This window comes from Antrostomus carolinensis, unplaced genomic scaffold, assembly GCF_000700745.2.
Source record: "Antrostomus carolinensis isolate BGI_N321 unplaced genomic scaffold, ASM70074v2 scaffold13057, whole genome shotgun sequence".
Lineage (NCBI taxonomy): Eukaryota > Metazoa > Chordata > Aves > Caprimulgiformes > Caprimulgidae > Antrostomus > Antrostomus carolinensis.
Window position 1 is genome coordinate 1,879 of NW_010328138.1, and position 15,922 is coordinate 17,800.

General features: G+C 35.9%; 1 protein-coding gene across 2 annotated transcripts; it reads left to right on the forward strand.

Annotated features, from left to right (window-relative positions):
* The first annotated feature begins 253 nt into the window (after positions 1-253).
* Positions 254-12,252, forward strand: TRAM1 (translocation associated membrane protein 1). Of its 2 annotated transcripts, none has more exons than XM_010172146.2 (10): positions 254-320; positions 907-1,028; positions 1,231-1,347; positions 2,230-2,288; positions 2,682-2,766; positions 6,374-6,444; positions 6,535-6,639; positions 7,194-7,337; positions 8,228-8,388; positions 11,622-12,252. In XM_010172146.2, exons 2-10 carry the CDS (start codon positions 978-980, stop codon positions 11,693-11,695), a joined length of 867 nt encoding a protein of 288 aa, XP_010170448.2. In that variant the 5' UTR covers positions 254-320; positions 907-977; the 3' UTR covers positions 11,696-12,252. The 2 variants fall into 2 exon arrangements, with proteins under 2 accessions (XP_010170448.2, XP_028941828.1); XM_029085995.1 differs by having other exon boundaries at positions 910-1,028; positions 11,622-12,246.
* The last annotated feature ends 3,670 nt before the right edge of the window (positions 12,253-15,922 follow it).

Here is a 15,922-nt window from a genome sequence, read left to right on the forward strand (position 1 = left end):
GACTATTTGTAAGTTGCATTTCTGAGGATATTTAATTCAGAAGATGGGGTATTCTGTAAACAAACCTATAGAGATCATACCATGTGTTCTGCCTTTGGGAAGTGGGGTGAAGTGGTGTGATAATGAGAGTTGATCAGCTTTATGGGAGGGGACAAACATGCTGGAGAAGGGTGCTGAAACTATAAGCAAATGTTTTCAGTTCAGTATAGTTTATTTCAATGAGAATTTATAGCGCTTTTATTTTTTTCTCTTTCAGATTACAGCAAAAGCAGCTGTCATTTTTGTTACACTTCAGTATAATGTTACCATTCCTGCCACAGGTATGTATCTTGGATGATGTTAGCTATGAGACAGTGTATTCAGGAATTATTAGTATGCCGTGCTCTCTAGAGTGAGAGTTAAGTAATTTGTCAGTCTGAATAGATAATAAGCAACTTTCAAGGTCTTAACTTTATTTTCAATAGAACTCCATTTTAATTAATAAGGTTAGGGACAGTGTTTCTGTTCTGCTGGATTCATCATCTGTACTAAAACACCATTTGAGTGGTAGAGAAGTTCATATTAATGCTTACTCTGGTTTTGCAAATTACAATCTTTAGTCGTCAGAACAGGGTGATAGTTCAGCATAATTTTACAGTCCCCTTTCAGTGCATTTGGGTAAGCTTCCTAAGTGCACTTCAGGTTTCATTTTTATAGCACATCTTTCCAGAATCAAATTTAGTTGGTGATGTGATGGAGAAGATGACTGTAAATCTTAGTGACCTAGCTCATGATGGCAGTTTATTTTGACCTCTGTCCGTTCAGCTGACTGCAAACTACTTCTGTCTGACAGGTTTCACTTTGAGAAGCAAACTCATTGGCCACTATTGTGTTGGTGCCTAACTGTTAATTCTGTTTGTCTTTTAGAAGAACAATCTGCAGAAACAATCTCTCTCTATCACTATGGCATCAAAGACTTGGCTACGATTTTCTTTTACATGCTTGTAGCAATAATCATACATGCTATAATTCAGGAGTATGTACTGGATGTAAGTACAAAGTATTAATTCCTTTTGTCAAGATAATTGTCAGGTTTTAATTAAACTTTAAGAATATCAACTTAAAAGTAAACTTTTGCATTAAAGATTTTAAATGTTTAAACATACATTGAAACATTTAGATGCTCTAATGCAGTTAACAGGTACATGTTAAATACTACAGCATATAAATAACAGTGGACTTTCATTTCAGAAAATTAACAGGAAAATGCACTTTTCAAAAACAAAACATAGCAAGTTCAATGAGTCTGGGCAACTTAGTGCATTCTACCTTTTCTCCTGTGTTTGGGGAACAAGTATTCTTGTCTCTGTAAGTACGATTTCTCTTCTCTTTGTATTATGAGATTTCAAAAGCTTCACTTGTGATGATGATAAATAAGTTTTTTTAGCTTATTTTTCTGGTTTTAGCTGGTTTTGATTAATATTAAAGCAGGGACAAGTTTAGGGATTCTGTGTAGGCTGTAGTCATCACCAGGTGTAAAGTCCAGTAGTGTTACTGTTGCTCAGTCTGAGTTCATTTGATTTACTGTCAACTGAATAGGGTAAAACTTTTAACTCTATTATGGTACTTCATTCTCTGTAGTTTTTCTGTGTTGGCTTATTAGTGTAAAATGAATGTTAAAAGAGCATCATATGTAGTATTTTGGCAGCGTAGGGAATGGGTGTATGGACAGATTGCTGTAGGCTCAGGTGAGCATGTGCTTTCAGATGACATACCCTTTACTAGTGGATGTATGTGTATGAGCTTGTTTTCAAGAAAGGAGAAGAGTGTGGGTTTTTTTTCATCTTTTTTTCCCCTTAACGTAATGGCTCCTGAGAAAACTTTACTTAGTTAAGCTCAAAGCTTGTCAGCATTTTACAAGGGAAGACTTACGGCTGTAGTGATGCTGAAATAACCTCCATCTCATAAGTTCGCTCTGTCTTGAATAAACACTTGGTTTGTTTGGTTGCTTTTTATTTTTCTAAGCCAATACAGCTGTCTTTTGTTTGGGTTTGTTTGTTTGTTTGGGGTTTTCTTTGAAAGGAAATATATTGGTCTGCAGCTTTTACTTGTGTGTATAGATATATGCATGTTTGTATATACAGATGTGCCTATACATAAATGCCTGTGTGTGTGGGTTCATTCATTATTACTGACTAGGAAGTAGCATCTTTGAAGGTTTATTTGTTTTTTTTGTTTGATTTCTTTCAGGAGAACTATATATCAGATCCAACCTCTCTGTGGAGGGACTATCCGCACGCTCTGATTCCGTAAGGCCTCTTCCTTAGAGGATGTTTGGGGAGAGGAGGGAGTGTTTTAAACTTAGGGTGTGTCACATACAATTTATGTAGAATTAAGTAGTCTGTAAAACTACATTAGTCACTAATGTATTTTTGCTTCTAATTGTAGAGGAACTTGATTCTCTGTCAGTTTGTAGCATAGAGAGTTCTCTTTCTGTAGGCTGTTATTTAAAGAATTAAGTTTTTTGCAAGCTTTATTTATCTTAGATTTTTTTTTTTTTAAGGAGAAAATAATTTACTTTGAAGTTGACTGGCTTGTAGGATCTGTATTTTCTTTCTAAATGTGTTCACTAAAAAAATTCTGAAATGTTTTAAGTTCATGAATAAAAAGTAATATTCTTCAATTCTTGCTATATTGTACAGGTTTCAAATGAAGTTTTTCTACATCTTACAGTTGGCATACTGGTTTCATGCTTTCCCAGAATTGTACTTCCAGAAAACTAAAAAAGTAAGTTCAAAATGTTAAATCAAAAGAACTCCAAACAAAGCGACTCAAACAGTGGAATAGTTAATTTCTTTCGGACTTCCAGAGTAATGTGTTATCTTAGATTTCATACTGTGTTCTTATTTGTGTTACTCATTTTTCCTGATGGAATTTTGGGTGCTCAAATTTCCATGGGAGAAGGCAGGCATTTTCTTTTCAGTTAAATCCTGTATTTCTAACTGCAGTAAAATTGCTGTATATCTGTTTTGTAAATAAAAATTACTTATATTTCTAATCTACTAAAATAATTTTCCCTTGAGCAAATGAATGTGAGATTTTCTTTTCAAAGCCTTTTTAAAAATTTTGTTTCTTGTAATTAATAGTCTGAATAGCCTCATTGAAATCTAGAGTTGCTTCATGAATCATGATACAGGTATAGAATATAAGCAGTGAATAATTTGATAAATCCAAGGAATATTAAACTCTGGGATTTGATTTAAAAACCACTGTCCTCAGACGACATTCCAATTATATTGAGATTTTTTCAGTGCTCAGTTTTTTTTAAAGCATCCTTTTCCCCTCTAAGAGTTTTTCTCTGATGGGGTTCGCAAAACAGCGAATTCACTGTAGATTTTTTTGTAACATACTTTTTGCCTTCCTGTACCACCTTAAGTAGTCTCTTTTTGCTCAGGCTCATTTTGCATATGCAGTGTCCCTTTTAAACTTAAATTTTAAACTCTTCAACGTTGCTTCACTAAGGGAAAATCATGCTTGGCTAATTTAGTGGCTTTCTACAGTGGAGTGACTGCATCAAAGGATGAGGAAAGAGCTACTGATGTCATCTACTTGAACTTCTGTTAAGGCTTTTGATATGGTCCCCCACAACATTCTTACCTCTAAATTGGAGAGAGATGGATTTGATGGGTGGACTGTTAGATGGATAAGGAACTGGCTGGATGGCTGCTTCCAGGGAGTTGTGGTCGGTGGCTCAGTATCCAAGTGAAAACCAGTAACAAATGGTGTTCTTCAAGGGTCCATACTGGGACCAATGCTGTTTAATGTCTTCATCAATGACGGAGATAGTGGGATTGAGTGCACCCTCAGAAAGTTTGCAGATGATTCCAAGCTGAGTGGTGTGGTTGATTTGCTTGAGAGAAGGGATGTCATCCAAAGGGATCTTCACAGGTTTGAGAAGTGGGCCAGTGTGAACCTCCTGAAGTTCTAAAAGGCCAAGTGCAAGATCCTGACATCAATACAGGCTGGGGGATGAAGGGATTGAGAACAGCCTTTCAGAGAAGGACTTGGGGATGAAAAATGGGACATGAGCCAGCAATGTGTGCTTGCCGCCCAGAAAGCCAACTGTATCCTGGGCTGCATCAAAAGAAGCATGGCCAACAGGTTGGGGGAGGTGATTCTGCCCCTCTACTCTGCTCTCGTGAGACCCCACCTGGAGTACTGTGTCCGGTTCTGGAGTCCTCAGCACAGGAAAGATGTGGACCTGTTGGAGTGGGTCCAGAGGAGGGTCACAAAAATGATCAGAGGGATGGAACACCTCTCCTGTGAAGAAAGGCTGAAAGAGTTGGGGTTGTTCAGTGTGGAGAAGAGAAGGCTTTTGGAAGACTTTATTGCAACCTTTCAGTATTTGAAGGGGGCTTATAAGAAAGATGGAGAAAGACTTTTTAGCAGGGCCAGCAAGGAGCAATGATGAGGGTGGTGAGACCTGGAAACAGGTTGCTTGGAGAAGCTGTGGATGCCCCTTCATTGGAAGTGTTCAAGGTCAGATTGGATGGGACTTTAAGTAGCCTGATCTAGTGAAAGTTGTCCCTGCCCATGGCAGGAGGGGTTGGAGTAGATTACAAAAGTGCCCTCCAGCCCAAAGCATTCTGTGATGCTGTTGTTGCTTTGTGACTAGAGTGCATCTCTGCTGCCACAGTTCTGCTTTAGTCAAGACAATTAAACATACACGTTGGGTAACCATGGGGGTTTGTTGGGGAGCCAAGAAGAGACTTGGGAAAATAGTATTGAGGTGCTTTGTTTTCGTGCTGATCAGACCCAGTAAACACCAATGTTCTGCAGATACACTGCAGCTGATGTTCCCGTATTGTGCTAGTGATAGCTCTTGAATTTGACTTCATGTCCAAGTGTGGAGTGTGTTTAACATAACTTCAGGAAAGCTGTCACGAGTGGCAGAAGTGCTGTATATTGAATAGTAGCGTTTTACTGGGTCGCTGCTTGGAATTTTGGCTTCTGTATTTGCATTAAGAGTGATAGTTCGTTTGTTTTAGCAAGTTGATTGTTGATATTTATTTCACCACAGTTTAACTTCTGCCATCTTGGCTTTTCTGCCTTACTCCTTCTCTTGAAGGAACTGGCTTCTTTTACTTGGGTCTCGTTGTCTGTACTGCTGATGTAGACAAGAAAAGAATTTCTTAACTCGGCTTTCTGTGTAGTAGTGCATACTGCCACCTGTGTTGTTCCAGTAAGCCTTCAGTCTCTGACAGTTTGTCTTAGCAGCCAGCCTGGGCTACTTAAATGTTACCTCAGTTTTGAAAATAAAGTGCAAAACGTTTGTCCTGAAAGCACTTTGAGAAACTGAGCATTTGTACTGACTGTTCGGTAACTTGTCTGAAATACTTTGGGGTTTGTTTTCTTTCAGCTTGTTTAGAGTAGTTCTTCATCTGTTTTCTAGTTCTTTATGTGCATGTGTGTGGTGTTTGCTGTCGTCACAAGTGTTTGATTCTGTGCTTTTGTTGGTTTGGAGTATTGCATAACATAGCATAGATCTTACAAGATTAAATTTCTATGCCTTTTTTAATTACATGTATACAAGACAAAGCTGGAGCCCCTTGCTTGAAGTTTAAACAGTCTTTCCAAAAAGCAGGAGTTTCTTAAGCACAGCTGAATGTACTCTGCATACCACTTCAAGACTTTAGTGATTCTTCTGTTCACAAATGGCACCTTCTGCTTTCCATGTGCTGTGTGTTCATACTTGAATTCACGTCTCTTCCTCTGTATTATTTCATCTCCATGAAGTGTTTGATTGAATGGGTCTGGCTAAAACCTAACTTGAAGTGTGAGCACGTGGCTTAGTATGAGTGGTTAATAACATTATTCTCTGTATTTGCCAGCAACAGTGTGCCAGAATCTTGGATGATCTTGATTTTGATGAATTTTTAAAATTGATGTCAACACTTGGAAACCTTCTCATTTTGGTTCATAGATTTTTATTTCTGTGGCAATCTGACAGAATCTGATGGGCAGCAAACATGCAGAACTGTAGGATGTTAATCTGATGATACAATAATACATACCAAATAACTATTGTAGTAGCTAGTACAAATTCACAGTAGTCATAGGAAATAAAAATGGGCCCTTTTAAAAAGCATCTTCTTGATGTTTGATGTGTTTTCTCACAATGGCATGTGTCTAATATACCAAAAGTTATTGGTAAGTAAGCAATAAGTTATGTTTGGAATTAGATGATCTAGGCTGAGTAATTCAGTGCCGGAACAGGCCATGCTAAGGTAGCTGATAAACTAAGAATAATTTCTAAGACTAGGGAATAGTTTATAATAATATATAACATTGTACAATAATGTATAACACATAAATACTTCTTTCTTCCTAATAGGAAGATATCTTTCGCCAGATTGTCTACATTGGACTTTATCTCTTTCATATTGCTGGAGCCTATCTCCTGAAGTAAGTCAATTGTAAACTTTTGCTGTCTTCATTCACTGTCTTAAACATCTAACAAAATGTCTGAATGCTTGTTTTTGTTTGTTTTGATAGTCTGACCCATCTTGGACTTGTTCTTCTGGTGTTGCATTACTTTGTTGAATTTCTTTTCCACATATCCCGTCTTTTCTACTTCAGTGATGAAAGATACCAGAAAGGGTAAGTAATCTTTATCTTTGAAATTAATTTAATTTCTGTCTCAAAGCTTTGTACATTTAACTAATGAGAAACCAAAATTACAAGTGTTTTCTTAGAGGCCACAGTTCTCCAAGCTAGTTGTAGTATTTATATCTCTAAACCAAATGTTTTTTACCTTATTCACCTATTTAAGTCAATGTTAGTAGCAATATAAAATGAAATAAAGTATACTACTAAAAAAAAAATATAGAGGAAGGAACACCATAGGTTGCTAATGCAGCCAGCTCTAAAGGAACTAGTAACATGCTTATGTTTTAATAGTTATGGAAGCACTTTCTGTTGAGTTGAAATTAGTTTTCAGAAAAAATTGTGAGGCAGGGTTTTCTTGCTTTTTGTCATCTATGAGTACTAGAAATGCAAGACTAGGATATGTGCAAAATAATGAATTTAGGTAAATTCTTAAATTTCAAATGAATTCACATGGTGAAGAGTAAACGTTTGCATTGTGTTAGTACTTGTGAGTGGAAAATTCATTTAATGTGTGTGATATTTGATTTTTTTTTTTTTTTTTGTAGATTTTCACTGTGGGCAGTTCTTTTTGTTTTGGGAAGGCTTCTCACCTTGATTCTCTCAGTCCTCACTTTTGGCTTTGGACTGGCAAGAGCGGAAGATCAGCAGCTGAATTTCAGTACTGGAAACTTTAATATCCTGGCTGTTAGGTATAGTAAACTTGGAACAGTTCTTAAGTGTGAGCTGTAAACCTGTGCTGAATGCACAATATAAACAATATAGTATTAATGCTAGTAATTCTGAATGGTTAGGTGTTTTCATGCAACTGATAGGATTATTAGGAATAGCTTCTTTAACAAAACTGGTAAAGCACAGTAAAATGAATTGAAGAATTTAGTCTACAACTGAGAAATCTGTAACTCATTTTTTGTCAGAAGAAAACAGAATTAAAAGGAATATCCAATTACAGAGAGTACTTACAAATTTTTTAGAGTTAGTGAATTGAATTCTAGATATAACTGCAGTGAGTTTATCTATAGAGGTCAAAGCATTGTGCTCAGAGCATCTTTGATCCTAATTGAAGATTCCTACTTCTTTCTCTGTCTTTATTGGGGCTTCTGTTGCTGCTATGTGATACAGAATGTTCAGCCAACCACCTGACCTTTTTTATGAATTAAATCCAGAAAAGGAAGTTATTGAAACATTGACAGTGTCAGCATTACCCTGCAGAATTGATACTCAGAACTGCAAGACTCTCTTAAACCATTTTGAGCTCTTACTGCTACTAGTTTTGTTCATCTATGCTAAGCCCAGTTGCCCTGTGTAGGCTCTCTCCCATGGCTTAGGAAATGGATGTTACTAGAAGGAGGGGGAGAACGCAGGGGGAAAAAAAACCAAAACAAATAAAAAAAAAAAAAGCCACAGCTTCAGCTTTTGCAAATTCATACTATCTAGAAGGAATCACAGATGAGTGAGGAACCTGAATAAAAAGGCAGTTTATGACATGCAAAAACTATCTGCGGTGATATTCTACTTTCCTTTTCTATTTGAATAATGAGATAAACTTACTGATAAACCTTTACCTGTGTTTTGTTTTCAGAATCAGTGTGCTGGCCTCCATCTGCATGGCTCAGGCATTTATGATGTGGAAGTTCATTAATTTCCAGCTTCGGAGGTGGAGAGAGCATTCTTCTTCTCAGCCTCAGTCAGTGAAAAAGAAGTTTGTAACAGCTAAAGGAAAGACCTCCAGAAGAGAAAGAGGTTTGTATTTTCAGCTTTCCTGTTGCCTTGACTTCTCAAAACCAACTTTTTTTAATATAGTTGCTAAAGAAACGTTTTGTGTTTCACTTGCAAGTGAGATGACTCAGTTACAGAAACGGTATTAGTGAATGTTGTTGTGGGTTGTTGGTTTGGGGGTTTTTTAATTGAATAAAATAACTGTGTTAGTTGTTTGTTTTTTCTCTTCTAATTGACTGAATGAAGGAATTAGCATTTCTTTAGTTAATGGAACATGAATGGAACATGCGTTTTTTATTATGTCTGATTTTATTACTTGAGCAAAACATGTCATGCTTATGTTTTGTTCCCTTATAAAAAGTGAACAGAAACATTTTTAGATCTGTTCTCATAATCAATTATTTCCAAATTTTTCTTGAAATTAATTTCAAGCTTGTTTTTCATTGGTACTAAACTCTGAGGTTTTAGGGCAAGAAAATGGTTTGATGATCCAGTAAATGAGCTTATATCAGACTGTTTTTACTTAAAATAGAATTTTGTTACTTCTTTTAAGGGGAGGTAATAACTACTTACTACTTTAAACCTGTATAGAAGCATTTGAAAATGAACTGATGACTCCAGGTTTGACTTCTTTATTATGTCACACTTTTTTTGTGGAAAGGGCTTGAAAGATGAACTGAATGCTTTTTCCTCCAAGGAAAATTATGTGCTTCATTAAAAAAAAATAAAAAATCCCCACACTTCAGTATTTCTGTTGTACCAACAATTAGATTTCTGTGTATTTAACCACTAGCTTGAATAACTTCTATACTTATTTTGAAACTGCTTGAGTAATTTCAAAAGCTTGTTTCAGCATGATCCTGTGCTACCAGTCATGTATTGCCAACCTGTTCAAGTTTTTATCTATTGAGTGTAACATGTGTGAAGACCATTTGCACTGAAAACTTAAGATTTGTGGTCAGAGATAAATTCCATGATTTTAATTATTTTTAGGGTGTTTTTTTTTGTTAAAATCATGTGCTTTAGAGTATTTCTGTACCCCCTGTTGATGATTTGTAATGATCACAACTTAGCTTTTGTGTGTTGGAGTTTTTTGTTTTCATCAGAAAATCCAGTTGGACTTTTTTTTAATTGAGCCAAGGTAGGTTCCTATGTAGGTGTCCTACTTAACCAGAGCATCATGTTCATTGTGTCTTACTGTGTTTTTGTGGAATTAATTTCAGTCTTCTATGACAAATATTTTTAAAGCATAAACTTAAATGGCATTTTAATCAATGAGTCAAAAATGTAGTAGCTTTTTTAAAAGTCTTAAACTGTTTCATTCATGTAATTTGCTAAGCTTGCTGGTTTTCAGCCAATTTCAATGGAGACTTGAAAGTGGTAAACAAGTAGTGAAGAAGGCAGGTAATTGGACTTGTGGTTTAATTCATAAAATAATTGAGCTATGCCTGTCTTAAAGACTGGGGAATTTTACAGTTTATTTTAAATGGAAAGTAAATAACTTTAAAATCCAAAAGGTTAGTGTTGTTTCAGACTCTTCTGTTCTGAAGACTCCTATAATGTTATCTCTTCACAACACTCGTGCAGCAAGACAGTGTTTTTGAAAGAGTAACAGATGCAATTCAACTGTTTAAACCAGTTGGGGTTTTTTTGTTTTGTTTTGGTTTTTCCCTTTTCTTTTTTTGTGGTTGGATGGATTTTTGGGAGCCAGGGCACAATAAAATGTGTTACTTTTAGACTATGCCAAAAGCAAGAAACGACAGTAGAAAAATCCTACTGGTGATGTAGGTGGGGTACCCAGGCACATGCTGATTCTTGTTCTTTGTTTTACTTCCACTTGTTTGGACTTAACTGTTTAAGAAAATATTTCAGTTAGCTGGCTTGGGCCTAGCTCATTGTTTGTAAGCTTCTTGATTTAAGAATAACACTGAATTTTTGAAAAGTATCCAAAGACCACCTTATGTAGGCTTAAAATGATGTATCATTTACAACCAAATATGTTGGATAGATTTTTACTGTTCCTATGTGACTAATTTGGCCTGTGTCTGATCTCATTCTCATATAGGTTTCTGATTTTATTTTTTTTAGTTGCTTTTTTGCATAAATATGAGCATTTGGGTGTAGTGGAGTAGAGAGGGAGATTAACAGTTGGTTTTGTGGATTGGCCACCCTCTGTGGTGATCTGCAGATGGAAAACATTAACCAGTTATTTGTAAAAACCCCACAATGGTTGCCTGAAGTCAGAATGATACTGTTAAGTCAGAGCAGAGATGTTAAGCAGCAAGCGTTGTAGCTGGCTGTGCACTCTGCTCTTCAGATCTGTTTTATAAATATGGTTACTGTCAGGCAACATCTCTGCTTCCTTGGGTTGTGGTGACACTGAATAAAAGGGATACTTGTAATTCACAATGGTATCATGCTGCTCCATTTTACTGTATGTTGTGTGCATTATAAATCCATGGATTGTAGGTAATTGTTTTAGGGCAAACTTTTGCTGTCAAATAGTCTCTGTGGTACTTATACAGATTAAAATTCTTGAGACATTTAAGTTGACCCAGAAGTGAGATAGAAGTAGAGTTGCAGCTGGTAACACATGCTTGCTTTATATTGTTAGATATAGACACTGGTCTTGTGCTTGAACTCTTTCCATGTACACATACTCAGTGTTTTACTTCTATCCATCTTATCTATGTAAATATCTTCATCAGAATATAAATGAATTCTGTATGTTAAATTATATACTTTAAAAATTCTGTGTGCATGTGTATGTAAGGGTTTCCTCTATACATTAAAAGCTTGTACAGGTAAGTGAAGGAATGTAATTGTACCAAGAATTAAAATATGAAATAGGAGGGATAATCAATAAAGACCTACAGCAGGGAATTGTGCATATACTCTGTGTCTCCACACAAGACAGTCTCATTTACAGGCAAAGTATTTTACTTTTTAAGAGAGTATCTTCTAAAATATTATAGCTGGTCTTGATTTTCAATCTAGATAGATATATAGATATATAGATACATAGATATATATATATAACGCATATGTTTCGGTGTCTGGCTGTGTCAGGAAACCAGACTTTATTGCAGTAAGCTTAAAATTTTGCACTTCATAGAAGTTTCATTATACTATTGTGTTATGGATGATGATACATCAGAAAAGAAGTTAAAAGACTCTTTGTATAGGACATACAAAAATGTAAAAAGAAAAAAAAAAAAGCATCTTGTATTTAAAAAATATTGTGTTCTTTTTTCTAGAAAATGGAATAAATGGAACAGTGACCTCAAATGGAGCAGACTCGCCTCGTAGCAGGAAGGATAAATCCTTGTAAAACTGGGTTTTATTAAGTTAATTGACTAATGTCCCCAAAGAATCTGCTTTTTACATGGATGGCCCGTCAGCACTAGAGATGTTGTGGATTAAAGAAAATACAATTCATGATTTTTGATTATTGCTGTTGTTTTGAGAAACTTTTTTTAAAAGCCATTTTGACTAAGGAAAAAGGTTTATCTGTCTTCAGATGCTTGGGTGGGGGGGATACAACACTTTTTGACACTTTTATAAACATTTATTGTGATGAAATAACTTCACTTAATGAGGATCACTGTTGCAATGTATTATTTCCTTCCAGTTTTTGTAATCTTGGTGATATATACTGTTCTCCCAACTTCACTTTTTCCAAGTTCTTCAAGAAGTATTGCAAAATTGAAGTAAAAACTTAGTATGCGTTTTCAGATACTCTGGCTTTTCAGTTAATTACCTTGATTCAAATTTACAGTTCAAATTGGGATTCCGAGACCACATCAATAAACCTTTTTATTTTGTAGTTACTAGCTACGCAATGTCTGCTCTAAGAATTGCCCCATATCATTAAAACAAAATTGAACTAATTGGAAATGTTGCAGAGTCTTATTGTTTATTGGTTAGAAATCTCTTACAAGGAGCAAAAAACCTTTTTGAGATATAGCTTTAGCACTTGAAAATTAGAGGAGAGTGTGTATGGTCATAGAAAGAGTTGATATGAGTAGCACTGTTAACTCCTGTCTGTGCTTTTAAAGTGTACGTATCTTGGAGAATAGTGTGCGTTGGACTTTATTTGAAAACTTGTCTGTCTGATTTTAAAGGGTGGAGGTTCTTACAATGTGGTGTTGTGATTGTTTTAAGAGGCATTTAATGCTCCATGAAGAGGGAGTTTGTTAGATAAATGGATCAAGTTATGAGAAACATTCCTTTATTCTCACTGCTTTGCTTTGTTTCACCTCTGTTAGGAAATAGTTTGATTTCTCCTATATATATTTTTTATGAAAAAATATTTAAAAGCTACAGCTTCTGAAAATTGATTTATTGTGCCCTTTGCTACAACTGGAAAAATATTAAAGATTTTTTTCCGTTATCTGTCTTTCATAACTGTATGAAATGTGAAGCTTTGTCCAGTTGATTTTCCAGTTTAATATGCAGTTAATGTTTCCTCTGTACTCTTTTGTAATGGGTATAATTCAACCCATTTCACTTGAGAGAACGAGTTAGAGATTTAATTCAATCTTAAGAAGAAGTTGCTAAATTAGTCTTTCAAGTTAACCCAAGTATTGGACTGCTTATTGATTGAGAGGAGTAATTATGAGCCATCAAGCTGATAAATAAAATAGTCTTAATTAAAAAATGTTATTATAGTTGAGTTTATACCCAACAAAATAATAAATCTACATTCTGTATCTTCTACAGTTCGGTTGCTTACTTTAGAGAATAAATGTTTCTAGTACAAAGTCTTGACTACAAGGAGCTATCCATTCTTCAATTGTTGAGTGCTGTTTAGAGTTACTGCGGTGTAACTTATTACATGTTTCAATTAATTTCAGTCACAGTGCCTGAGTACTTGCTTCCCAGCTCCTGAAGTGGACTTGACAGAGTTGGACTTGCTTAACTTGAGTACTCTGGGGCAGCATGCCCAGTTATACACCCAGTCTGCTGCAGTGGAAGTAGCTATGCCATATCTTGATTTGAAGAAATAAAACTCAAGTGACAAAACCGTGAGTCTTATCTGATCTGACCATGAAACTGGAAAACTTGAACTCCGAAATTTTGAGGGAATTGCACACATTAAATGCTCACTGCACAAAATCACGTTTCATGTCTGTTGTTTCTAAGAAGACCTTAATAGATTCTGTGTGCCTTGCTCTCAAGTTGTACCTTAAGCCAAGAGGGGCAAATTTTTAGTTTCTAGTCTAGTACTTTGACTCTGAAACAGTTTGCTCGTGATACCTGGTCGTCCTGGGGCTGTCGAAATCATAAAGGGTAGAGGAACAAATTATGAAGGGAGCATTTAAGGTACTTGTTGAAATCTTTAAGACTTTTTGGAGTCTGAGGGTAGTAATAGTTGTTTCCCTAAGGCAAACTGTTTCTTGTAAACCTTATTCTTTGGCAAGTAGTCTTGAACTGTAAACTTCAGGTTCACTTCCAAAAACACAGAAAGCATATATTGTTGCCTGTTAATTTTGATGTTGCTCTTTGTCTCCTTTTGGCCTTATGGACATTCTTGGCCTTTGGACTTTGAAAAAAGCACTTTTGTTTCCGCAATGGTTTAATCTTCATCCTTGCCTTATAGGAGTTGTTGCTTTCTGACAAGTAACAGAATCATTTCAGTTGTTTTAGAATTTAGATTGAGTATTGAAAACCAGTTTTTGTGTCTTGTGTCGTAACTAAAAATGCATATTTATAATTTTGGATTAAGCAAAAGCAATAATTTTCATTTTCTACCTTGGGGTGGAAAACCCCATGAATTTAGAAGATTGTGAGACTTCTATTTCCAGTTTGGTATTACTTGTTTTGGCATAAGATGATTGTTTGCCTGGATAGCTTCTTTTGAATTGCTTAAAACTGGTTTTCAAACGTTACTGCATTTTGGCTGTTTGTTTGTAATTGGGACAGTAAGCTGGAAGAAGATTAGTTGTCTAATCATGTTGTCTTAATTATGGAATCAAGAAAATTAGAAATGGAAATGACTGAATTCCTATGCCTAATAAAATAATTTTTGCTTAGGCTGTAGTAATTTAGCCTGATCAATTACCAGGTCCCACAAAGAGAAGGCTTTGTCTGTGTAGATGGATTTGATTTGAGTGACTCGTACAGACTGTGGATAGTTTGTTGGTTTGGCTTTTTTTTTTTTTTTTTTTTTTTTTTTTAAACCCCCCCCCCCCCCCCCCCTCTTTTAAAAATTTTTCAAAGATTATTTCAAGCCTTTACTCCAACTCCCCCAAAATGTATGTTTGGTTTATGTGCTAGAATCTGCTATTCAAAACCAGTATTTTACTTTTATTAAGTAATTATATGTAACTTCAAAGTACAAACAAGGAATGCAGAGCAGCTGAAATTAATTTTCAGAGTTTTGGTTTTTATCTGGACACTTCCTCCTCTTGAGTAGTTGCAAAGATTGATTTCTTCTGTGTGAATTATTTATGAACGTGGCTCTTTGGAAATACTGCTTTTTGGGTTGATCCCGTGCCCAAATTTAGGAATGATGAAGGGATTTGCCGTGCAGAGAAAATGCATAGGCTATTTCTGCTGACGTTAGAATATGCTGCAAGTAAATTAAGTATGTTGGGATAATGCATTGGTAAAATCAGTAGTTATTGGTGAGCATTTGATAATTTTCCTGATTTTTTTTTTTTTTAATTTTAGTTGTGTTTGTGGGGTTACATTACCCAGAATTGTATTAAGCATTGTGGTGCTTTGGTACAAGAAATTCCGTAAAAAAGGTTAATACACATCTGCAGTCCTTTTGCTCTTTGCAGATTTCTGACCAACTGCATCTGATGTGATTTTGTCAGGGGCAAAACTTGATATTAAAGGGAAGGGAGTATTTTTGTGGTCATGCTAAGCTGAAAGTAATGTAAGTTGCTGCCAAAATTGGGGTTCTGTCCCTTGCCTTGTCTTGCACAGGCCTTTCTGGTTGCATGGTGAGCTATATGAGGGAGCTAGTGTGGCGGAAACTGGCTTGTTTGCTTAGTTGCTTTTCCAGTGGATTAGTTGTGGGATAGTAATCCTGGAGGTACTCAAATATTTATGTATAAGCAAGAAGGCATGGTGGAGGGGAAGGGTGAATCAAGCTCTAAGGCAGCTACTACCCCTTTTAACTGCACATTTGGTTCAGAATTACACTAGATGACGGTGTGAGTTGGGAGTTCTCATTGAAGGGCTTCCAGCCATCAGTACCAGAAGGGAGCTGGAATACTCTCTGGTAGTGCCTACACGCCAAGCTGTTTAGGTGGTAATGGATTTTTGTTAGATATTGTGAGGGAAGGGGAAATACTCAGTATGCTCTACTGTACTGAGATACATTTTATCTGTCATAGTTTCGGGATTTCCAAGCAGTGCAAGGTGATACTGGTGGTGCAGAAACAGGAATTCTGAAAATATAGTTTCTCTTGGATCAAAAAAAATGAGATTACTCTCCTTAAAAGCCAGGAAACTACAGCTTTTTTGGTGTGGGATTTTATTTTTTTTTTTCTTCCCCACACGGACCCTGTATGTATTGAAGTGGCTCGTACAGAGAGCTTTGCAA

Bases quoted from the DNA above. Each gene is read 5' to 3' on its own strand.
- TRAM1 (XM_010172146.2), top strand. From the start codon at position 978: ATGCTTGTAGCAATAATCATACATGCTATAATTCAGGAGTATGTACTG. The intron at 2,767-6,373 runs GTAAGTTCAAAA...TCTTCCTAATAG, and splicing joins ACTTCCAGAAAACTAAAAAA to GAAGATATCTTTCGCCAGAT. The intron at 8,389-11,621 runs GTTTGTATTTTC...TCTTTTTTCTAG, and splicing joins GACCTCCAGAAGAGAAAGAG to AAAATGGAATAAATGGAACA.